General features: G+C 34.3%; 3 protein-coding genes across 3 annotated transcripts; 1 reads left to right on the top strand and 2 right to left on the bottom strand.

The window, feature by feature from the left end:
- Positions 1–11,507: 11,507 nt before the first annotated feature.
- LOC145585184 (uncharacterized) lies at positions 11,508–12,681 on the bottom strand. Its single transcript, XM_081641916.1, has 2 exons — positions 12,469–12,681; positions 11,508–12,367 (listed from the first exon to the last, which is right to left on the bottom strand). Exons 1-2 carry the CDS (start codon positions 12,611–12,613, stop codon positions 11,655–11,657), a joined length of 858 nt encoding a protein of 285 aa, XP_081498042.1. The 5' UTR covers positions 12,614–12,681; the 3' UTR covers positions 11,508–11,654.
- A 682-nt stretch (positions 12,682–13,363) lies between these two features.
- Positions 13,364–14,508, top strand: LOC145584160 (uncharacterized). Its single transcript, XM_081641074.1, has 3 exons — positions 13,364–13,405; positions 13,555–13,799; positions 13,875–14,508. The coding sequence occupies exons 1-3, from the start codon at positions 13,364–13,366 to the stop codon at positions 14,506–14,508; spliced, it is 921 nt and encodes a 306-aa protein (XP_081497200.1).
- Positions 14,509–19,192: 4,684 nt separating this feature from the next.
- On the bottom strand, positions 19,193–21,558 carry LOC145585183 (uncharacterized). The gene is made up of 4 exons (XM_081641914.1): positions 21,222–21,558; positions 20,930–21,045; positions 20,428–20,832; positions 19,193–19,469 (listed from the first exon to the last, which is right to left on the bottom strand). Exons 1-4 carry the CDS (start codon positions 21,367–21,369, stop codon positions 19,392–19,394), a joined length of 747 nt encoding a protein of 248 aa, XP_081498040.1. The 5' UTR covers positions 21,370–21,558; the 3' UTR covers positions 19,193–19,391.
- Positions 21,559–23,431: the final 1,873 nt, after the last annotated feature.

The following is a 23,431-nucleotide window of genomic DNA, read 5'->3' as shown; positions in this document are numbered from 1 at the left end:
GAGAGTAATGCTTCTTCTAGTTTGAAATGATGAATTCGTTTTTAGAGTATACTCCGTAAACGGATAGCATATTAAAATTTATAATAGCTTGAATAACTCTTATTTTAACTCGTTGGAATTTAATTTTATGAATTTTATCTTATAAAACTTATCTAGAGTTATTAATGATTTATTTTTCTTGAAGAAAATGAAAACAAGGTGAGCAAAACATGGCATAAATAACTTGTTGATGGCACTAACGCTACAAAATGAAACATGACACATAATACGGATTTTTTTTTTTTTTTTTTTTTTTTTGTGTGTGTGTGTGGGGGGGGGGGGAGGAGGGGCATTGTACAGTTTTTTATAGAACGATTGTATTAAATAAATCTATAACCCTTATAAAAGCCCCAACCACCCTTACTATTCCAAATTTACTGTTCCTTATGAACAGGAAATTGACTTTTCTGCCCTCCCCTTCTCTTATCACCCTTCCCTGATTGCCAAAATTGCCGGGGGTGGTTCGGTCTTTTCGCTTTGCCATTCCAGCTGTTGTCATATGTTTATTACGAAATTGCCATTTATTCTTGTTACTTCTTTTTCTTTTTACTTTTCCTGGTTTTCCTCGCTATCACTCATCTTTGGGGCTTTCACTATCACTCATCCTCATTTGCTTTTGCTATCACTCAATCTGGTCTTTTGATCTTGTTTGGTTTTGGTTTTCTCTATTTTTATTTTTCCATGGTGATTAAAAAATTTTGGGTGTTGTTGGATTTGCCGTTCGTTTGATTGGTTTGTGTGCTGCGGTGATTGTTTAAAACGGATTCATGGATATGCTCAATCTGGGTATCTTGTTGGGTTTCAGAGATTGCTTAAGGAAAACCCTTCCCTTCTCAATGAACGTAATCATGCGGTATGTTCTTAATCTCTTCTGTAATATGTGAAATGGGATTTTGATTTTTGATGAATTTGGAGAAAGGGGTTTTGATTTTTTGTTGAATTTGGGAAATGGGGTCTTGAATGTTGTTGAAATTGGGTGTTAATTTTTGTTGTTTTCTTTAATAATATGAGCTTTGTACTTTTGAGCTCTCCATGGCTTCAGATTTTCTATCTATATTTCATTGAGACAACTTTTCTGAGGTTAAGATGTTTTCTTTGTGCAATAGTTGAATATCAATTTAACAATCTAGGGTTTAATTGTTAATAAGATACCAAAAGTGAGGCAAGGAGAGGTCGTGAGGACCGTTTTGCCCCTCCTAAGACGATCACCGTTAACGGCGGCCGTTTTTTTGCTGGTGGTTTCTCCGACCTCTGTTAACACGACCCTGTCCTGTGCACAAACCCAGCGAAGAGCAATCTTCAAATTTCCGAAAAATTTAATGTTTATTTATTTTTTTTTTTTTTATAAATAAAAAAATTGTGAAGCAGCCTTTTAATTTATATCTTCTAAGCTACGTCAATCTATTCAACATGAAGGTTTTGATCATTTTAATTTAATTATTAGTTTTTAGTTTCTCAAATTCAATTGAGGGGTTCTAATAAGTTTTGTTTTTGGTCTGCAACTTATCAGGAGCATTTCGACTCTTAATGATGGTGGCTTCAAAAAGGGGAGATAGAGAATACGAAGCAGGATATCATCAGTCAAGTAGGAGAAGCAGCAACAGAGGAGCTTATGAATAAAGCCTTTTTTTCAGTAGTAATTGGTGCCAATGATTTTATTGTTAATTACTTACTTCCAGTTATTATCAAAGGTAGTCTAACGATGCAGCCTGCTTTCATTGATACCATGATATCTAAATTTAGACTACAGCTTACGGTAAGACATCTGCAATAACCTTACCTATTATTATTAAGGAGTCACTAAGTAAAGTTTAATTAAAGATTAATTAAAAACCCCTCTTCAACGACAATGATACTGCAATGGTTTACTTGTACTGACTTAATTCATTGTGCCAAGGTGAGATGATTCAATGGTTGTCTATTGAAAAAAGATAATTGCAATTTAAAAGAAAATTAATGGTTAGGTTTGCGGGTTTTTGAAATATTTTTAAATGCTAAAATTAATTGAAAAAAAAAATAATTAATTTAGTTTTATTTTCCTAATTAATTTATGATTTTTTTTATATAAAAAAAAACGATTCTTAGTTCATTTTGGTATTTAAAAATAATATTTAAGCAATCACAATCATAATCAAACAAGTGTGACTGAGAAGATTCAAGAAGAGGAGAAAGCTCGTGTTACTCTGCGTAGAGTATCTCACTTAGTAGGAGTATCTCACTTAGGTCTAATGGATTTTGAAAATGAGTTAGATTGCGATTACTTCAACTCATCATAACAAATCCACTCCAACTCGGCCAATCACTCAGCATTCGGCCGGTAGACTTCTAAACTTGAAAATTACGGAGTTCTTTTTAATTTCTAGACTATTCATTTCTTTGATCATAATTTTATTTGTTAAGTATTTTTAAATAGTTAATCCCCATGATTGAGTGTTTGAAGCTATTCAATAGTTGTTTGATGCATTCATAAGGGGATTTTATTTTTGTGGGTTTGCTAATTAACTAATTTGATATGTTTCAGAGTATCGGGTAATTATTTACGTAGTACTCGATTATTATTTACAGACAAAGATAAAGTTCATTTTTTGAAATGAAAAAACCATTTTTTTTTTTCACTTTAAATCTATTTTCTATTTTACTTTTGGGTTAAATTTTGAGTAGATTAGATTTTTTTTTTTTGTTATGTACCCAAGAGAAACTCCGCCAGTGGGTTTCCCGCTGCCAGTCCCAAGCCTGGATAAAGGAGGAGGGTTACGGTAGGCCAGTGACAGCCAGTATAAAACTTCGTCACATCCCATGACATGAGCCAAACAGATATTTTCGTGGGGGCGTTCCCTACTCAGCGACGCGCTGCACTTCCTAGACCCGGGTGTAGTGATAAGTATGCAAGGGTTGCTAGGTCGTCGCCCAGAAGCGACGCGCCACATTGCCCGAGTGTGGTGTCAAATGAGCAAGGGCGTGCCATTGGGGCGTTCCCTACTGAGCGACGCGCTGCACTTCCCAGACCCGGGTGCAGTGATAAGTATGTAAGGGTTGCTAGGTCGTCGCCCAGAAGCGACGCGCCATATTGCCCAATTGTGGTGTCAAATAATCAAGGACTTGGAGTTGGGATCAGGAGGGAGCGTGGGAGAAAAGAATTTAGTTTGCGGATTGGTTCTTGGAATGTGGGGTCTCTTACGGGAAAATCAAGGAGGCTAAGAGTAAGGCAAAGGCAGCTGTTCGCCAAGCAAAAGAAAAGGCATATCAGGAGGTTTATGAAAAGCTTGATTCCAAGGAGGGAGAAAGGATCATTTATAAGATGGCAAAGAGAAGACAAGAGGCAAGGAAGGATATTGGCATGGTGAAGTGTGTCAAAGATAAGAACCAAATGGTCCTAGTGCAAGAGGAGGGCATCAAGGACAGGTGGAAGGGGTACTTCGATGAATTATTTAATGGAAGTAATGGAGTTGTGATAGGAGATACCTCTATGAGTGATGAAGAAATCAACATGGAGTATGTGCGAAGGATTAGGAGAGTAGAGGTGGAGATTGCACTGAGGAAGATGAAACCTAAGAAGGCGGTTGGCCCTGATGGGGTACCGATAGAGGTGTGGAGGTGTTTGGGTAAGATTGGTATTGATTGGTTAACAAACCTTTTCAACAAGATATGGACGGCTACAAGGATCCCACAAGATTGGAGGAAGAGCACCTTGGTCCCGGTTTATAAAAACAAAGGAGACGCTCAAGATTGTTCTAACTATCGAGGAATTAAGCTTATGAGCCATACTATGAAGTTGTGGGAAAGGGTGATTGAACAAAGGTTGAGGGCATGCACAAGCATTTCAGATAACCAATTTGGTTTTATGCCTGGGAGATCTACTATGGAGGCAATCCATTTGATAAGACAAATGATGGAGTTTTATAGGGTAAAGAAGAAAGATCTTCATATGGTCTTTATTGATTTAGAGAAGGCATATGACAAGGTGCCAAGAGAGATACTTTGGTGGGCAATGTTGAAGAAAGGTATCCCACGAAGGTATGTAGACCTAGTTAAGGATATGTATCGGGATGTGTCAACAAATGTGAGGACATGCGGAGGGTTGACAAAAGATTTCCCTATTACAATCGGATTGCATCAAGGGTCTGCATTAAGCCCTTTTCTTTTTGCAACGGTTCTAGACGAATTAACTAGACCAATTCAAGATGAGGTTCCATGGTGTATGCTGTTCGCAGATGATATCGTTTTGGTGGATGAGACTAAGGATGGGGTTAATGTCAAGTTGGAGCAATGGAGGCAAAGGTTGGAATCTAGAGGGTTTAAGCTAAGTCGGAGTAAGACTGAATATTTGGTATGTCGTTTTGGCACTCAGAGGGGGACAAGCAATGAAGTGGTGAGTTTGGATGGAAAGGATTTGACCATGAGTGAATGTTTTAAGTACCTAGGGTCGATCATCCAGAAGAATGGTGACATTGATCAAGACGTGACCCACAGGATTAAGTCAGGGTGGCTTAAATGGAGAGCGGCCACGGGAGTGCTATGCGACCGCAGCATTCCCTTAAAGTTGAAGGGAAAATTCTACAGGACTGCCATAAGACCAGTGTTGCTCTATGGTACAGAATGTTGGGCTTCTAAGAAAGAGCATATTAAAAAGATGGAGGTTACGGAAATGCGCATGTTAAGGTGGATGTGTGGAAACACTTTAAGAGATAGAATCAGAAATGAGGTTATTCGCAAGAAAGTAGGTGTGGCGGGCATTGTAGATAAATTAAGGGAAAATCGTCTGCGTTGGTTTGGACATGTAAGACGGAGACCCGAGGGTGCACCGGTGCGAAGAGTGGAAGAGTGGGACCATGGAGGGATTAAACGAGGAAGAGGGAGACCAAAGATGACTTGGTTGGAAGGAGTGAGGAAGGATATGAAGTGCATGGATTTACGTGAGGATGAAGTTTTGGATCGTAAGGGATGGAGGAGAAAGATTTATGTTGATGACTACACGGAATAATCAAATTTGGTTCATGTTAGCCGACCCCACTTTTGGGATTAAGGCTTTGATTGATTGATTGATTGTTATGTACCCAAGAGAACATCCCTATTTTTTTAGATTTGAAAAATGTTAAGCGCGAGGCAAATGTATCACCTATACATGCGAATCCTCCTACACCTCAGTTCTTTTCAGCGCTCGTCATCCTATCAAGTCCACACCTTCAAAGGGACCATGGTCTAAGCTCATGGTATGAATCACTATTCTGTTACTAATGCTAATTCTTAGAATATGATCATTTGCTGCATCTTACAGATTGTGTTCTCAATGCTGTTATATTCTTTCTTTTCAAGTTGTGACATTTTTTTTTTGAACAAAAAGGTGTGAGATTAATCCAATGTTGTTATTTGATATTGCACAATACTGAATAAACCAAGCTATACTAGACCGAATGTTGGCAATAAATTGAAGAGAATGAGTGTATTGTACCATCAATCTCAACATACTATCACGCTAATCTTTATTGCAGTAGTTGCCTGCTCTTTTGTTGGCAAACCAAGTTTTGTTAGGCTCGATCCTCACACTATTTTGAGCTTCCTCCTGCTGGAGTTTCCCTATTGTTTTCCCTTGCCAAGCAACATAATTTCTGCAAAGTGTTTATCGGAATCCACTTGAAAAGCTATATCTTACATAGTTACAAAATAGGAATTTTTATCCAAGAATTTAACATTTTGGCATATCTTATAATAGTTTTTTTCCCCTCTGCTACATTGTACAAAGTATTTTTATCCAATGTAAAATATCTTGTTATAAGATATTAGTATAGTAGCTTTTGCATTATACTACATTATAGTTTGTAAGATATTGATATTGCTTATCCAAATATTGATATTGCTTTAAAAAATCAACACTATCTTACATCTTTATCCAAGGAAAAGCTTTCTATATGGAAAATTCTTGTAACAAATGCGAGCTTGAAGTGAGTAAAATGCCTTACATTGAGCTGGAGTACTAAAAAGAGTTGAGCTTTACGGTCTTTGTCTTCTTTCCTATAATTTTATATTGAGCTGGGTTGAAAATTGTGATCAGGCTGCTGCTTCTTCCTATACAGAATGTTAAGATGTAGCCTGGGACATGGGGCTTTACAAAGGTGGAGTTAGTAATTCATTACAAAATTTAATTTCTTAATTTGAATCTTTATGCTGAGTGAGGCAATCTAAATCATTGTGTATATATTTTTAGTCCGATACGAATGGAAATATACTTGGATTATACTATGTACATAGAAATAACACATAACTTAGACAATCAAATGCTTTACTGTCTTTTGAAGTACTTAAACATGAGATTGTAGTTGCATCTATAATCCTTATATTTTTGGATTTGTGCTGTTATAGTTTAAAGCTGTGTTTGATGTTGATGTTAGAGCACCTGGAGGTATGTATTATTGGCAAAAATTCTATTAATTAGTAAACTTTCTTAGCTTTGTCCTCCTTGAGCAATAGTGATGTGATCACCCACAAGCTTATCACTATGAAAGATGTCACTAAATTGATACGACTTTATGTGATTAGTATGAGTTTCTTGTGGGGGAAATGGTAGGTATAAGAAGTATTTTAAGATGATTTAGTACTCTCTGCAATAAATTTTGTGGTTAATTCCAATGTGGGTATATGTGGGCTTCAAACAATATCTGTGGATTATGAGCTACTGCTTTCTTTGTTTATGCTTTTCTAATTTTTTTTTTTAGAATTTTTGCTACTTTGTATATGATTGAACACAATCAATGCTCACGGGGCATTAAAATAAGTATTCTGTTCAAAATATGGGTTTTTTCCTTTTTAGAATTATGTATGGAATTGGAAGGATGAGTTTGGCTACATTTTAGCTGACATTTTGAAGCGAAGCAGAGTATAATAATTCAGGCATGAGATTTGATCTCGAGGCTAGGACAGCTAGGTATAGCTGAGTATGAGAATGATCATACTTTGTATTTTTGGTCTGCTGACTTCTTTGTTAAATTTCAGAGCAAAAGAGGATGAGATCGAGTAGAAGGAACAAGTTCAAGCTATTCACCCTCTTATGGAGTGTGCTGCAGAACGTCAACCTCAGAATCCTCACCGTTCAAATGGGTAAGTTATCTTTAAGAGTTCATATTTTGAAGATAATCTTGAAATTAAGGTGTCATTTTCTCTACACAAGGTGCCATTTGAAAACTCCAGGATATATGTTCTGATTGTGTCATTATAGCTCATTTTAGTTATTTTGCAATATATTGAAGCACACCTCATGTTTATAGGTCTCAAAATTTCTTTACGTTCTTCTGAGCTTCTACTTTGTTCACATTTGTGACCATGGGATTGCCATCAACTTGACAGTTGGAATCCTACCTCATGTTGACAATTTTGCCCAAATTGGAGGCTATATATCAAGATTTCTATTTGGGTTCACGTTACCTTTATGCCCTCGATTTGGGTGGTTGGAGCGTCACAAAATGCCGGAACATCCGAACATGCATGTAAGAAATTCAAATACTTGTCGTATGTATTGGTGTTACTACTTCCTGCTGGGTAAGTCTTTTCGTTATGATAAAAGTCATGATGCATTATTTTTTCAAAAACTTTAATGATGGGTGTCAATTTTTCCTCAGAGATCATACATCATATAGTTATATACACATGCCTATACACATGCCCTGTTTATGTCTTCAGTAAACTTTTAATGTTAGTTACATGTACTTTATGCTTTCCTCCTGATGGCACTTAATAATAAATGACCTTTTAGGTGCATCCTTTTTAATTGGCATTAGCAAAGGAGTTAAATTTGCTAATAGATTACTGATCATACGCTTTACAACATTATATCACAAAGCTTTAAAATAAATACTCAACACAGCCAACTTGATTATCTACTATGAAATTTTCAATGTTCCATAAAGGAGTGCCTTTTATGAGATGTTGTGACGTCTCTTTTTAGTATGAAATTTACTTATTATATATGAATATTTGTTTTTAACCACTTTAGAATAACATTATGTTTTGATTGTTTTGAGAGGCAGTAAATACATTTTAAAACATTTATTTAAGAATAACCTATGCAATTTAACTTCAAATTATACTTCTCATTCAAAGATAAGCTATTGTAAAACTTTATTGTTGGATAACTTTTCTTTAATAGACATCTGATTGAAAAAGACATTAAGACTTGTTTGTAACTTTTAATGAAGGACTAGGTGTGAACTTTATTTTCTATGATGCAGTTTTCTACTGTTTTATATCATTATTTTCAATCATCTGTGATTAGTCGTCTCTAATTGTCACCTTAATTTGAGGTGATGAGAGTATAATTCTAACCAAGAAAATATGAATTGTATGTTAGTTAACAAGATGGTGCTCCAAGCCTAACTCGTGCAATATTCTAAGTAATCTTGTATGCACCAGCATTATGTAAGAAAAGGTTTAGGGACAGTTAAATTTTATTCATTAATTTCTAATTGTTACTAATATGAAAAATGCTCTTTTGCAGTTTCCTTTTTTATTTGCCAATTTTCAAGTTATGGTGATGGATTGATGAAGTGAGAGTTCGATGGGCGTGCTTTCAACATATTTTAGTTTGACCAATCAATGATTCATAAATTTGTATATTTACAAATAAACTATGTTAAGGTATTATTTATATAGCTTAGCTTTTTATATTGAGTATCCTATTATGGTGCTAATATTATAATTTGTATACATTGCCTCTATTGAGGTGATGCTGTAAAGACAAGATTTGAAATGGATGGATTTGATTGATGTGAAATTATTTATTTTAGGATTGTAATTTAGATTTAGGGTTTAAATTTAGAAGGTTGGTTTCTAATACGTGGTGTATAATAGTCTATATAAATCTTTATTTTCTTCATATTGTTTTGCTCAATTTCTAGAGTTGATTTCTTATTATTAAACAACTATAATTATCACACCATTCAATTAATGTCACCTCAACGAAATATGTTGAATATTTTTGTTGGTTAGCACTTACGATGTAGTTATTATGTTGATATATTGAATGATACACATGTCACACATTTGCAATATTTTAAGGAATTAGAGATGGGGAGAGAGATCATTTAAGAAAACGAAGACAATTATATTGGGGGAGAGAGAAATGACTTAAGAAAAATAACTTAAGAAAATTTGAACAATTAGGTTAGGAAAATAATAATTAAAATGCTTAGACGGAAAGAGAGAACACTTAATAAAATCAGGCAATTAGCTTAGGAAGTGCAACGGCTTAAAAAACAATAGTTACTAAATGTGTCAATGTGTGTGTGAGGGAGACCATTTAAGAAAATTAGGGCAATTATATTAGGAAAATGCTACAGAAAGAGACTACTTAATAAAGATTACTTAAGAAATCAGGGTAATTAACTTAAGAAACTTAAGAAACTCAGGGCAATTAGCTTAGCCGAAAGCCATAGAGAGAAGAAATACAGTTAAGAAAATTAGGATAGATTGCTTAGGAGAGAGAGAAAGAGAGCAATTAAGAGATATCACTAAAATAAGTTAGGGTAATTAGCTTAAGAAAACTCTTTTTACCTAGGAAAATGGCTTATTAAGAGAGAGAGAGAGAGAGAGAGAGAGAGAGAGAGAGAGAGAGAGAGAGAGAGAGAGAGAGAGAGAGAAAACCACACAACAAATATCACTAAAGAAAAATATGGCAAATAGCTTAAGAGACAAAAAAAAAATAAAAAAAAAAATAAAGAGCCCACTTTATAAAATCGGGTCAATTGGGTTGAGAGGGAGAGAGAGAGAGAGAGACTAATTAAGAAAGATATCATTAAAAAAATCAAGGCAATTAGCTTAAAAAAGAAAAGGAAAGACCACTTAAGAAAAATAACTTATAAATTCAAGGCAATTAGCTTACAAAAACACAATTAGCTTAAGAAAATGCTTACTAAAATGCGATAGATGGAGAAGGACAGGGAGAGAAGGGGAGAGTCACTTAAGAAATTCAAAGTAATTATCTTTGGAAAAGACTTACTAAAATGCTGGAGCATTTAGGCTAATTATGTTTTCTAAAGCAAATCTATGAAGAAAAATCACTTCAAAGAGAGAGAGGGAGAGAAGGAGAGAGATAGAGAGATCTCACATACAAAAGATTTCTTAAGAGAGAGGGAGAGTGACCACTTAAGAAAGATCATTTGAGAGAGACAGCTTAATGATCACTTAACAAAAAGAGAGAACCCACGTAAAAAATATCACTTAAGAAAAAAAGAGAAATTAATTTTGGAAAAAAGAGTTACTAAAATGATATAAAGAAAGAGATACCACTTAAAAAGATCACATAAGAATAAAAATCACTCAAGAAAAAGAAAATCACTCAAGAAGAAAAGTCACTTAAGAAGAAATACCACTTAAGAAAATCAAGGCAATTAGCTTAGGAGATTAGGAAAATTAGATTAGGAAAGGGAGGGAAATAAAGAGTGAGTGAGAGAGACCACATAAGAAATTCAGGGAAATTAGCTTAGGAAAAAGGCTTACAATAATGCGAGAGAGAAAATGAGACAACACAAGAAAGATCACTTGAGAAAATCATGGCTAATCTTAAGAGAGAAAAAGAGTGAGAGGTCACTCATGAAAAATCAATTATGGAAATGAGATCAATTAGCTTTGTAGGGACAAGAGAACAATTAAGACAATAAAAAAAACCAATTAACTTAAAATAGAATGAGAAGGAACACTTAAGAAAATTAGGACAATTAGCAGGAAAATACTAATAGCTTAGGAAAAAGCTTACGAGAGAGAGAGAGAGAGAGAGAGAGAGAGAGAGAGAGAGAGAGAGAGAGAGAGAGAGAGAGAGAAGAAAGATGGCGGGTAATTAGAAATAGGGAGAGAAAGACCACTTCAGAAAAATAGCTTAATTGACTTAGGAAATTAAAATAAAGGGTACACAACAATAACGAGGGAAGAAGAGATAGGAATTTTTTTAAGACAAGTGATAAAAGAATAAGGGGAGCTAACATGAATTGATTTTATTATTAACATTAGTTTATTTGACAAAAGAGTGAATTGTGTTAAAGTGAATTTTATTTTGTATTAGCAAAAAAATCAAACTTAGCATGCTTTAGGTTACTTCTTTCTAATATAATGATATAGGTTATTTGTTTTTTATATGATGATTTTTTATCAAATCACTGAGTGTTATCAGACCTAAAATTTGAAAAGAATTGTTATTTTATCAAATTATTGAAAATCTAGCAAAAAAAAATGTAAATTTAAGTTACTTTTAATCATAATAATTTAAATGCATACATAGTTTAATCACTTTCCAAACAATAATGGGAGAAACTCTTTTTTTTCAAGGTTTCAATGTTTCCGTATTTCAATGGCCGTAATAATTAAAATCATATAAAATTTAGACATTTCACAAACATAATAAACATGTAATAATACCACTGTATAAATAATTTACGGAAAATTATCACCATTGGGGGACCGCGCGCGAAGCGCGCGGGACCACAACTAGTTATGGTAGAAAAAATTGAATTCAAAGCTAGTCACATGGACATCAACATATTTCTTTCAGCAAAAAAAAAAAAAAAGAAAGGTAAAATATAATAAAATAAAATAAACATAGATATCAACTAAATGGACTTTTCAAGGCCCAATACTTAATGCCTTTTTGGTTTAACCAATCTAACAAGCAACATTACAAGAGATGCGATTAAAGTCGATCCAATAAAAATGCAAGGCCCAAATAGTGTACACTTAATATTTTTCTCTTCCAATTCATATTCATCATAACTTCTTTCTTCCTTGATACCTTGTTTTGTTTTACAACCTTCTTCTACCTTTTCCTCAACTATTTCCTCTATTTTGTCACTCTCACCATTGATCCTACTACACACTTCTCCTTCGGTTTCTTGAATCGATGATGATACGCCTTCATCATCAATTCTTCTTCGTAAATATGGGACGAGTTCTCTTATTTCATTATCCTCATCACTTTCATGCATAATTTCCTCCACTTGATCAATATTTGTAACATCCTCATTCATACTTTCCTCTTGCAAAGTTTCATGATCACTAACTTGTTTTTCGTCGTTCTTGACCTCTTCAATCCTACCTCCAATCATTATACCTTCATTTTGCTTCGGCATGTAGATTGTCAACGTCGATTCATCATCATTGTAGTTGGCCTTAATTCGATCCAATAACACCTCAAGAGGAATTTTGAACACCTTGATAAAACTCTTTAAATTTGGTTCATTCTTGTGCATCACCCATCCTTTCATTACCATTTCTTGCACCGCCTTCTCACCACTTATCGAAATTAGTGTTCCATCTTCATTTATGTCGATCTTGACATCTTCCCTTTTAAATCCTAACAACCACCCAAAAAAATCATAAAAATCAGCAACCTTCCTAATGTAGGAGGTAAAAAAAATGCATTAATAGAAGGTTATCGTACATACAATGTGATACCTCTAAGATGAGCAGTAAGAACAAACGTAGTTTCGGTCTCTCTAGATAGAAACACAGGACCAGCTCGATCTTTGGCAATTCGAAAGTCAGTAGAATGATGATCACCTTTAGTTGTGGTAATCTTGAGGTCTAATTCAAGCTCCATATTTCAAATATGCACTAGAAAAACAAACAATATGGAAAAAATGAGCTAAAAAATATGACATATGTACACCATATGTTATGATATGATACTTATATTACATGAGTTGAAAGTTATATTTATACTGTACAAAAAAATATCGGAATTAAAGAGATATAAATTGAAATAAAAGTGTGTGAAAGTAAAATGTGAAGTAGGCCGTAAGAATAGAGAATAAGCAAAGAATATATGCATTTCTTTAAGTTGGCTTTTGTTATACTTTGGTTTAAGTTTGGTTGCCTTAGCTTGGCGGGAAGATAACGCTTTGATTGATGCCAAATTTGCTTTTATTCAATTTATACAAATACAACCTTTATTTCTGCTCGTTTTGAATGTGAGACTTCCAGATAGTAGATAGATATAGCATTAGCACACTACTAAAGATATGCAGTTGAATGTTCAAGAAACTACGGAGTAGAATGACAAATCATGTGTCTGTCGTACCACTAAAATTATTTAATGTATCGAATTTGTGATAGTTACATGAAATAGGTATTACTTATTAGAAAACAGGAGGCGAGAAACCAACAACTGAGGATTATGAATCATCATCCATCCAGTTCCAGCAAGGAGGGCTGAATTAAAACAGGCTACATTTCTTAAACCCAGCCCGCCCAAGCCTTTTGGCAAATGCTGGAGAGAAGCCGAGCGTAAGGCTAAGCCCTTAGTAGAGCTAGAAGATCTCCACCAAAACTTGGCTAACATACTATCGAGATGGGAAGCAACAGAAGACGGAATCTTGAAGACCGACAATATGTGATTAAAGGAAGCCACCAACACCGAATTTATAATGACCAGTTTTGCAGCGGCCGACAGTTGAAGGGAAGCAAAAGCTGACAGGCAGTTAGCAACCTTGTCAATCAAGAACTTGAATTCCGAAACCTTACTTCGTCTCATATCAATAGGCAGACCAAGATAAGTCCCAAGTGAATCCTTCGATTGAAGTCGAAGACTGCGTGACAAGAAATCTCGGTAATCAGGAGGAGTATTCGGGTTTTTCCCAGTCGGATCTTCCGACTCTTGTGTCTGATATCATTAATCCACGTTCTAATGTGTGGGACAACTCGAGGGCCCATCGATTTTTCGATAGTCCTACGGCTAATCGAATTTTAAGTCTGGATCGTCCGCTGAAGCTCATGGATGATTTTGTGTATTGGAAATTCTCTAAAGACGGCTCCTTTTTTACGAAGTTTGCTTATGCCCTTTTGCTTATTTAAACTTCCAGGCGTCCTTATGGGGGGCCTATTCCCTCGTCTTGGTGGGGGAAATTCTGGGGCCTTCCTCTCCTTCCTAAATGGAAGATTTTAGGCTGGAAAATTATTCAGTCTGGTCTTCCGGTGGCGACGGCACTAGCTGTTCGTGGCCTGTCTGTTGACCCTATTTGCTGTTTTTGCCACAGGGAGCTAGAGACGGTGGAGCATTTGTTCAGGGATTGCGACTTTATTGTCTCTTTATGGGTCCGTAGTTCTTTTCGGTTTAATAGTCAGGGTCTTCTTCGCTTGCCTTTTCCTCAATGGTTTTCCTCGATGATCTCACTGTTAAGGGTGGCTAAGGACTGGGAAAACTTGGTGCGGTTTTTCGCTCTTTCATGGGCTATTTGGCTTTCGCGTAATAATGTCAGGTTTCGGCATCAGGCAGTCTTTCCGGACGATGTTTTGCTTCTTGCTTCTCAATGGTTTATGCAGGGTCAACAAGCTCAAGATTTCCACAGTCGGTATGTCTCGGGAGATCTTCGGCCTAGGATGCCTAGTTCAGGTGTTGAGGCTACTCTTTGTGGGGAGATTACTTTGGGTTTCAATATCTGTTTGATTTGTGATGGGGCCTGGTCATCCTTGAACAATTCAGGTGGTGCGGGTTGAATTTTTCGAGATTGTGATTCGCCTATAGTACGAGGGGGAGGGGCCCGTGCTTCTTTCTCCTCCTCAGCTCTCCATTCTGAGTTACAGGCTTGCTACTGGGGGTTACGACATGTCCATTCTAGGGGTTTTCGAGGGATCCTTACTTTTTCAGACCGCGAACCTCTTTGTCTAATGTTAGCCCAGCAGTACCATGACGACATTTCTTTCTGCTGGTTACTCCGGGATATTCGAGCTCTTTTGGCTACTGTTGAGGCTTCTAGGATTCAGAAAGTTATTAGGCAATGGGTTTCTCCAGCGCACTGGTTGGCTGGGAAGGCTCGGGTTCGGGATTTTCTCTTTTTGTCCTTTTGAGTTGTGTGTTGTTTCTTTTCTTTGTTCTCACCGTCAAAAAAAAAAAAGATTATTGCACGTGAGATTATGTGTTGTCTACAACCAAAATAGGTTTGCTAAAACAGAATTTTTGTAAGAAGAAATAGACAAACTCGCATACAAGTAATTTACTAAAGTGGTAAAGCATATTGTGTCAACTGTCAAGTATGTAGTTACGTAGTTATTTATGGCTTTATTTGGCAAACAAATTATTTGAGAAAAATTAGCCTATTGATTATAAAATAAGCTAATTTAAGGTGTTTAGTGGGAAACTATTTAAAAACCTTATTCCACTAAATAAGTTTTTTTTTTATTAAAAAGGCTTAATTTAAAATCCTACCTAATACCTACCCCTCAACTAGCTTTTTGGTCATTTCACATAATCAAACAATTATAAACTATCAGCTAATAAAATAAGTTAGTCAAATCAGTTAATACAATCAACCAGTCAAAATAAAGTAATATAATCAGTTTGAGCTTTCAATTTTAAGCTATTTATCAAACAAGATCATAATTTTTTTATACTCTCACAGTCTCATTTCTGACTTTTAAGCGGAGCACGTAAACTTAATACTATTAAGATGAGACTAGGATGAGACATTAAGGGCTTGTTCTCCTCATATTATTTTCAGTTTAATTCAGTTCTTAATTTCCTTTACTCATAAAATATTCAGTTCATTTCATTTCAGTTCAGCTCCAATAAGTTCAGTTCAATTCAGTTCAGCTCAGTTCAGTCAGTCAGAACAGACCCTAATAACCGCAAAATCTAACTGATTGATTTATCACTTGAATATTTTACTAATCATATTTAATGAATTTCATTGTGTAGACAACCAAATGTGTCTCCCCAAAACCAAACCCAGTGATGAATACCTTTTGCGTCGAATGATTATCGAACGAGGCGAAAGTGTGAAAGGTCAAGTGTTGCGGTTAGTTTTTATTTCAAAATTCTTTCTTCCTGTTTTCGAAAAACAACTCTATTTTAAGAAAACAGCCAATCCAGTTTAGTTTGGTCCACGACAAGGGTCCAATAATAGCGTAGTTGGATGGGGCTTGCAAAGAGATTTCCAACGATATATTAAAAGCCCAATTCCGATGAATAATGAGGAAGTTATGGCCAAAATACTAAACTGGGTCCGGTTTGATCTTTACATGCGGCCCAATGATCTAGGGGAGGGCCCAATGTTAATTATTATTCCTAAAGTTATTAGAATTGATTATAGTCTTCTAGAATTTTTTAGAAGGTTCTCTTTAATCCTAATAGAATTAGAATTAATAATTAGATTTTGATAAGTTTTATTTGGAAAAAAATATTATTTTATGAGAAATATTATTTCGATTTTCATACGAACTTTACAAATCCATTTTCATTGATAAGTGGACTCCGTGTTTGAAAGCGCGTAGGAATCCAAGCTGTCGCCACGCGACAAATCCTGTCGCCTGGCGACAAGGTCGGTTTTGCAGTGACAGCGTGGAGTTTTATTCCTTATCAAATTTAACCTATTTTCGGACTGTTTTCTTATAAATAGGGTCCTGAATCTCCGTTTTTCATCAACAATCCACAATCATCTACAACAATCATAATCCACATCCATCAATTCTATTCTCTCAATTCTCTCAATTATTTTTCTAAACCTTCCCTCTTACAAAATTCCGCATTCGCGAGATCTAGAAACACCTAGCCAAGTTCGAAGTTGCCTTCGCCCTAAACGTGAAAGGTTATAATTTCTGAGGGTTTGGTCCCAAATCTCTATTTCAATTATTTAATTTAATCGTTTGATTTATTATTTTCCTTGAAGTTACTAACGCGTGTATTTTGTTATTAGAAAGAGATACGAGGCATCCAAGTAAGTACTTTAATTGTTTTATTGATATTCTGATATAGAAATCATGTTTAGGTTCCTATTTTGATTCCTAATATCATGTTTAGGGAAAAGGTTATAATATCAAATATGCTTATTATGATTCCTGCGATGCTTCCTATTCTCTTTTCTAATATCATGTTAGTACCATGTTAGGACTAAAGCTTTGATTTTATGTTTAGTGACATGCTAGGGTTTGTTATTAATCTTGTTAGTATCATGCCTAAGATCTTGCTATTATTATTATGCTTTAACATGATTATTTTTATAATTATTATGATTATTATTATGATTGTAATTGTTATAATTATGATGATTATAATGTTGCTTGATATTATATTATTGTTATTGCTTATCACGCCTTTTATGCATGTTTAAAGGGAATTTGTACTTGTAATCACGCTTAATAAGATAATTAATAATCTTGTTACGGCTAATATGATTATAATTCAAGTGATCACCAATAATAGTTTTATTTGTGCATTAAGTTCAACCAACATAGATAAACAGGTTTAGGGTTAATCTGTTGATTGCATGTTAGTCAGAAAGCACACATGAATACGAGAAGAATGAAGTAGAGGCCTATTATTAGGGCAGGTTCAATCTCTTTTAGGTTGGATTTGTACCTTCATCCCCAAACCCTATTTGGTTCAAGACCTTTTGGAGTTGACGATCTCATGGATCGTTAAGGGGTGTAATCTTCACCTTGTGAACGGTTTACAAGTTCCTAAAACTTGTTGGCGACTCTTTTGCTCTAGCTTCCTTCCCTTTGAACGCCACCATGCTTAAGTGTATGATCACAGTGGGGTTCAAGTTTGGGGTAATGCTTGAAATATTCCCTACACATTGCCAATTTCAACACGATTTAAAATCATGTCATGTAAGGCCCTGTTAAGTTCGCCTTATATTTGGTTATCTGAATTTATCTGATCTGGTCTGGTTTGGCCTGATCTGATCTGAATGTCATATTTGATCAAATTTTGACCTTAAATATACGATAATCTATACTGAAAAAATATATCAAGTGGGGTCTTGTTAGATTCGTAATAATGTGTATTTTATTAATATGTGATTTTCAGAATTTTTTAAATTACAAAATTAAAGATATTTAGCGATAAAAAACTGTACATAAAACGATGATGTGATATGAACTTATTTATTCTGATCTGAACTTATTTTTTCTGAAATAAGTAAAAATAAGGTGAACTAAACAAGGCTTAAATTTTACGAGTAGTATTCAGTTAAAAAATTCGAACTAGGATAAACAATCCATATCAAACAATAAGTTCAGATCTGATCTGATCTGAACTTATTTTTTCTAATCTGATCTGAACTTATTTTTTCTAAAATAAATAAAAATAAGGTGAACTAAACAAGGTCTAAATTTTACTAATATTACTCAATTAAAAAATTCGAACTAGGATAAACAATCCGCACCAAACAATGGCCATGTTATGAGGGGACATAGATGGGAATTCGAGGCAGGTATGGAAACAGAGGACACTCTTCCTAAATCAGGCACATTAGATTGTCCTACACGGCTACACTACATTGGATACCATTACCATCATCACCTATTTTCTTTCTTTCTTTTCTCTTAGATTACAAGTTTAAATTACAACTCGTGACTACCAACAAATTTCTACAAACCTTAACCCTTTACTCTGTCTAGAGCTATCATTTAGATCAAAGCCAACCATTAACCAATTGGCTTGGTTATGGGGAGAGAGAAAGTGAAAAAGTATTAAAAAATGAAGAGAGAGAAATTTTTGGGAACAAAAAGCAATAACCTGGTTGTGGAAATAACCAGGTTATAAAGCTTGGTTATTGAGTGAAATAGTAGGCCAATTTGCTTGGTCATTGAGTGAAAGAGGGAGATTGTGTGGTGGGGTAAGGTTGGGTAAAAGTAAGAGAGATAAGATGTGTAACCATGGTCAACCATTGGACTACATTGGTTATTAAGTGGGTATAAAATTGGATATATAAGAGGTGGAAGATAGAGAAATTAATTAAATAAGTGATAACCATGATGATTGTGGGCAACCATTGTGTTTACTCTTAAGTCTATAGTCGATCACAAATTAAGTCAACAATCGGCTACAAAACAAGTCTAAATAATTCAAGTCATATCAATATATCATATAATGGTTTATACAGGGTTCATGTGTCGATTTAAATTTAATACGATGAATTTTTTTTATAGGTCACTATAAGTCTATAATAATTATCGGATTGCGGGTCATATGGGGTCATTTTTCTTGAAGGCCCTAAATCCACCTACCTTAAATTTTCGCCCGTGATTGCATCATTGTAATGCTCGTGCAAGTTGAAAATCTTTCAAAGTTTGGTTACAAAAATAATGAAGAGAATAAAGCCAAAACATTACAAAGAAAAGCATGATTATTAAAATTTAAGTATAGGCAATATGAATTGTAATAAAAAAAAAAAAGAAAGACTACTAAAAGTGGTAATTATAATAATAACAATGATTCCAAAGTAATAAAGTCTAAAAGAGCATATTATCATTAACAACCACCCCTCTAAAGCTACTTTTCTCACACTCCTAATCTAACCCCACCCCATTCTAAACAACCTGGCTAATCCTACTAATTCTATATTTCATTTTACATTAATCAATAAAAACTCTCATTTTTATATTATTGTAACCATTACAATAATTACATAACATAGAGGTATTACTCCTTTGAAAAATCCCATCAACTTCACTCCCTGAAAAAAAATTAACAAAGTAAAAGGGTGTCAGTAGTAAATAATTAGAATTAACATAGAACATAATAATTTATAGTAAATCCCTTAAATTTGGAACAATCCAAACACAATCTCAAAAGGTTGCATTCCAATGCTATTTATGACATAAATCCAAACAATGTATTGTATATGTATGACTAATTGACATTATTTATTTTTAATTTAGACATTTTGTTGGCTGTGGCCAGCTAGTCTTTGAAAGAAGGATATAGTTATATGACTCATGATGATCCCAACCCGCAAGAAAACCTTTATTAAGTCACTAGGTTTAAAGTCCAAAGGTGATGAGAATCGATCACTTGAATGGATTTCTAATAACTTGACTTAAAGTCGGAGGTGATGAGAATGGACTCCTAATCTCGTGGTTGGTTGAAGTGGTAGCTCTACAAGCTCTCACTTGAATTTTTCTCTCAAAACTTGCATATTGATTAAAGCTAAGAATCCTTTAATCATTGTTCATCATTTTTTTTTTTTTTTTTTTAACGAGATGTTCATCATGTTTAATATATTTAAATTTCCAAAATTGACCCAATAATTTAAAATTGTTTGGATAATCATACGAACCACGACCCAAAACCCGAAATTAACTGACGCAAGCACATAACTAGCTAATAAGTGTGTACAATAATAAGCCAAAAGCCTAAATGAATCCAAAATCATAAGGATTCTTTTCGTAAAGACTTCAAATTGAAATTCACCCGAACCAAAATCAAATTGTACCATATTCTATGTACTCGTATTTTTTTAGTAGGTAAGATGAACTGTGGTAATTGAACCATAATTATTTTGTATTCTTATGTCTAATTTTATTAATCTCAATTCAATATAAATTGTCCTTAAACAATTGAAAAATCTCTTATCTTCCAAAAATAGAAAATTCCAATTAAATTAAGCTAAAAAAGGAAAGAAAAAAATATACCTGAGAAGAAGAAGTTTGTTTAGCAGAAGTTGGGAAAGGTCGAATAGTAGCAGAATCAACTTCACCAGTAGGCAAAGGAACCGCCGGATTGCTATTAATAAAGGGTATACTTCCCATCGCCGCCGGAGACGCCGCCGGCACCGGCGAGATTCCGATGTCGTTGTAACTTGGTCCGGGACTAGCTCCTTCCTTCTCTCGTGGCTGAAATGGCCAAGGGTACGACGGAGAAGACGAAACGACGCCTCCTGGTGTCGCCGGCGGTGGAAGTTCCGGCGCCGGATAAGTTGGGGTTGTTGCTGCTGCTGTTGTTGTGATGTTAATGGCTAGTTTTTGACCTTGTTGACATGGGATTTTAGTGCCATTGTTGAAGGCGAAGTAGAAGTAGCCTGTTCTTGATGGGTGCCACTGGGAAAGGAAAATGCAGATTAAGTGTTTGATGAAATGCGTGAATGAAAAAGTAAGGAATTAGAGGATGGGGGTTTTGTGGGGGTGTTTTACTTACTGTGTAGGTTGTGGAATTGTGGTTGGAGAGTGCTGTTGCTTGAGTGAAGTTGCAGGTGTTGAATGCTTCTTTTGTTCTGAATATGTAGAGATTGTACTGATCCTTGTGCTTGAAAACTGCAGAGAAATAAAAGCATTTTGACATAAGTATAGTATAATGTAGCTCAAAATATAGATGTTGAGATTGGTAAAGTGGTGGTATCTAACATTCCTGAGATCAAATCCCGCTTACATCATTATCATTTTGCGACTAATTGAGAGAATGTAAAATGGTGAAAATTGAGAATGCTTACTGATAGTATCTCCAATGTTGGCAGAAGGATGATTCCAATGAGTGACACCATCAACAACCACAGTTGCACAATTAGATGTTTGCAAAGCAAGCAAGAAGATTGTGAAGAAGAAGAATAGGGTACAACAGAATCCATTGAAAACTTTCATGTTTTCTGTGTGTTTTGCTGCAGAGTTTTTTTCTGAGTTAAAAAAGAGGAATTTGAAGAGAGAATGAAGTAGTTACAACACTCACAAAGTCACAAGAAATGGGATATGTGTAGTCAATAGTGGCGCTCACTTTAAATGAGTGTAGGAGTAGTCTTGTGAAGAGAGAGAAAGAAAGAGAGTAATGGTGTTGTTGGGTGTCAGAGTGTTTGTCTTTTCATGGCAACAGTTTTAAATGGATGACAGTCATCATACTTTGGTTTCTGTAATTTTTTTCTTCTCTTTTCATTAACACCAAAGTACGGATTATAATAGCACCATTAGTAGAAAATGGATACAAGGTTTTGTTGTTTTGAGCTGCTCTATTGCTGACACTTATTCTGTTATGTTGAAATCTATATGCTCTGCTAAAATCTGTTATGCTCAAAAACTCAAAAAAACAGGACTAATCTCGTCTCACTAAAATTGCTGAACATTCTGTATTTTGATATATCTTTGAGTTTGCCTCATATGGTAGGAGTGACTATAATTTAGTTTTAACATACAAGACTCTAATCTTTTTACATTTTTCTTATCAGTTTATCAAATTAAAACGTTTAAAAGTAAAAATTCTCTTATGGGAGAACAATTGAGACGATGGTAGTACATGCTTAAATTAATTAGTGTAGGAGTTGTTCACATTTAAATCTAATCAAAGGTTTTTATAGACTATTCATCATAAAGTTTTGCTGAGAGAGTTCTATTGTGCTCGGAATAAATTGAGATTAATCTATTACCTGTTATAATCGATTGAATTACCATAAAGTATGTACTAAAATTTAAATGCACTATCATAGTACTCGTAGTAAATTGCTAGTGCAATTATTTTCAAGCCAAAAGTATAAATGATTTAAGTATTAAGAAAATAAGAAGAGAGAAAAAAAAAAAAAGGATTATAATTTGGGAAGAAATGAGTGGTTGTGATTGATGGTATGATAAGATGATTATCATTCAAAAATGATTACAATCGTGATTATATTTTTCTTAAATTTGCAGTCTTTTGGATAACTTTCATTAGTGTAGTGCAAAATATTTTATGATTTTTTTTTTTATTGGGAGTCGATATTGTTAGACGAGTCTTTTTATTGCAGTACCATTTAAAATTTTTCACTGCTCTACTTTTTCTTTTCTGCTTATCTTTTTCTTACCTTGTCTTTTCTTTTTAATCCATGTTTTGACTTTATAAAAATGCTGTAATCCTCAAGTTTTAAATCTTAAGGGATTTTAATTATTTGTTTAATCAAAGTTTAATTTTTAATGAACTGAAGATTTTTTGTCTGACACAGAATATACCCGTGAAAAAAGTAATGACATATTCTAGAGGCAATAATGTACGTAGTATATTGTATACTACCTCCTCCGATTTTTTTTAGTTGTAACTTGGTAATATTTTATATCTCTCAAATAATATTCTAAAGTTACAATTAAAAAAAATCAGAGGTAGAGGTCTTTTGGTTGATAAGGGAAATAATTTTCCATAGAAATTGACAAAATTATGGGAATTAACTTCCAACATTAGAAATCTCATGAATTGTTGAAAATTATTTGTTATTTATAGAGCAATTTGCAAATCATGGGAATTTCAAGTTACCAAGGGGCACTTGGTAATTTAATTCCCATGTATTGTGGGAATTAAAAATTCCCATGAATTTGAAATTCCCACATTTTTATGTTTTGTGATCAACCAAACAAAACCCCAATATTTAAATTTTCATAATTTTCTATTTCCCTTATTTCTTTTGAGCAATCAAACAACACCATAGTATTTGTATTGTACTAACCTTCCACAATTAGTTTATCAGAAGAAAATATGAACATAATTTATATCCCAATCAATCAAGCCAAAAATGTGTTATTGTTACCAGATTTTTACATGGTTTTCGTACGTTGTAGATAGTTGGTGGAATGATGTTTATTTGAAAGTTTTGCCTACCATGTTGTGCAAAAGAGTCAAAAAATTTATGGTGTTTAAATTTTGTTACTCCTATTCATTATATTTCTTAGAGAGTTAACAACGAATACTGTT

This window comes from Chenopodium album, chromosome 16 (genome assembly GCF_948465745.1).
Source record: "Chenopodium album chromosome 16, dcCheAlbu1.1, whole genome shotgun sequence".
Taxonomy (NCBI): Eukaryota; Viridiplantae; Streptophyta; class Magnoliopsida; order Caryophyllales; family Amaranthaceae; genus Chenopodium; species Chenopodium album.
Note: the sequence above shows the minus strand (reverse complement) of the source record. Positions and strands in the feature narration are given on the sequence as shown.

What these genes read in the sequence shown, in the direction of transcription:
- LOC145585184 (XM_081641916.1), bottom strand. Translation starts at nt 12,613, where the DNA reads ATGGAGCTTGAATTAGACCTCAAGATTACCACAACTAAAGGTGATCAT. An exon ending in TCTTACTGCTCATCTTAGAG is followed by an intron (nt 12,368 to 12,468) that starts GTATCACATTGT and finishes GGTGGTTGTTAG; the next exon opens with GATTTAAAAGGGAAGATGTC.
- LOC145584160 (XM_081641074.1), top strand. Translation starts at nt 13,364, where the DNA reads ATGGGAAGCAACAGAAGACGGAATCTTGAAGACCGACAATAT. An exon ending in ATCTTGAAGACCGACAATAT is followed by an intron (nt 13,406 to 13,554) that starts GTGATTAAAGGA and finishes TCATATCAATAG; the next exon opens with GCAGACCAAGATAAGTCCCA. An exon ending in AAGCTCATGGATGATTTTGT is followed by an intron (nt 13,800 to 13,874) that starts GTATTGGAAATT and finishes TTAAACTTCCAG; the next exon opens with GCGTCCTTATGGGGGGCCTA.
- LOC145585183 (XM_081641914.1), bottom strand. Translation starts at nt 21,369, where the DNA reads ATGAAAGTTTTCAATGGATTCTGTTGTACCCTATTCTTCTTCTTCACA. An exon ending in ACAATTCCACAACCTACACA is followed by an intron (nt 20,833 to 20,929) that starts GTAAGTAAAACA and finishes TTCCTTTCCCAG; the next exon opens with TGGCACCCATCAAGAACAGG. An exon ending in AACAAACTTCTTCTTCTCAG is followed by an intron (nt 19,470 to 20,427) that starts GTATATTTTTTT and finishes ATTTTTTTTCAG; the next exon opens with GGAGTGAAGTTGATGGGATT.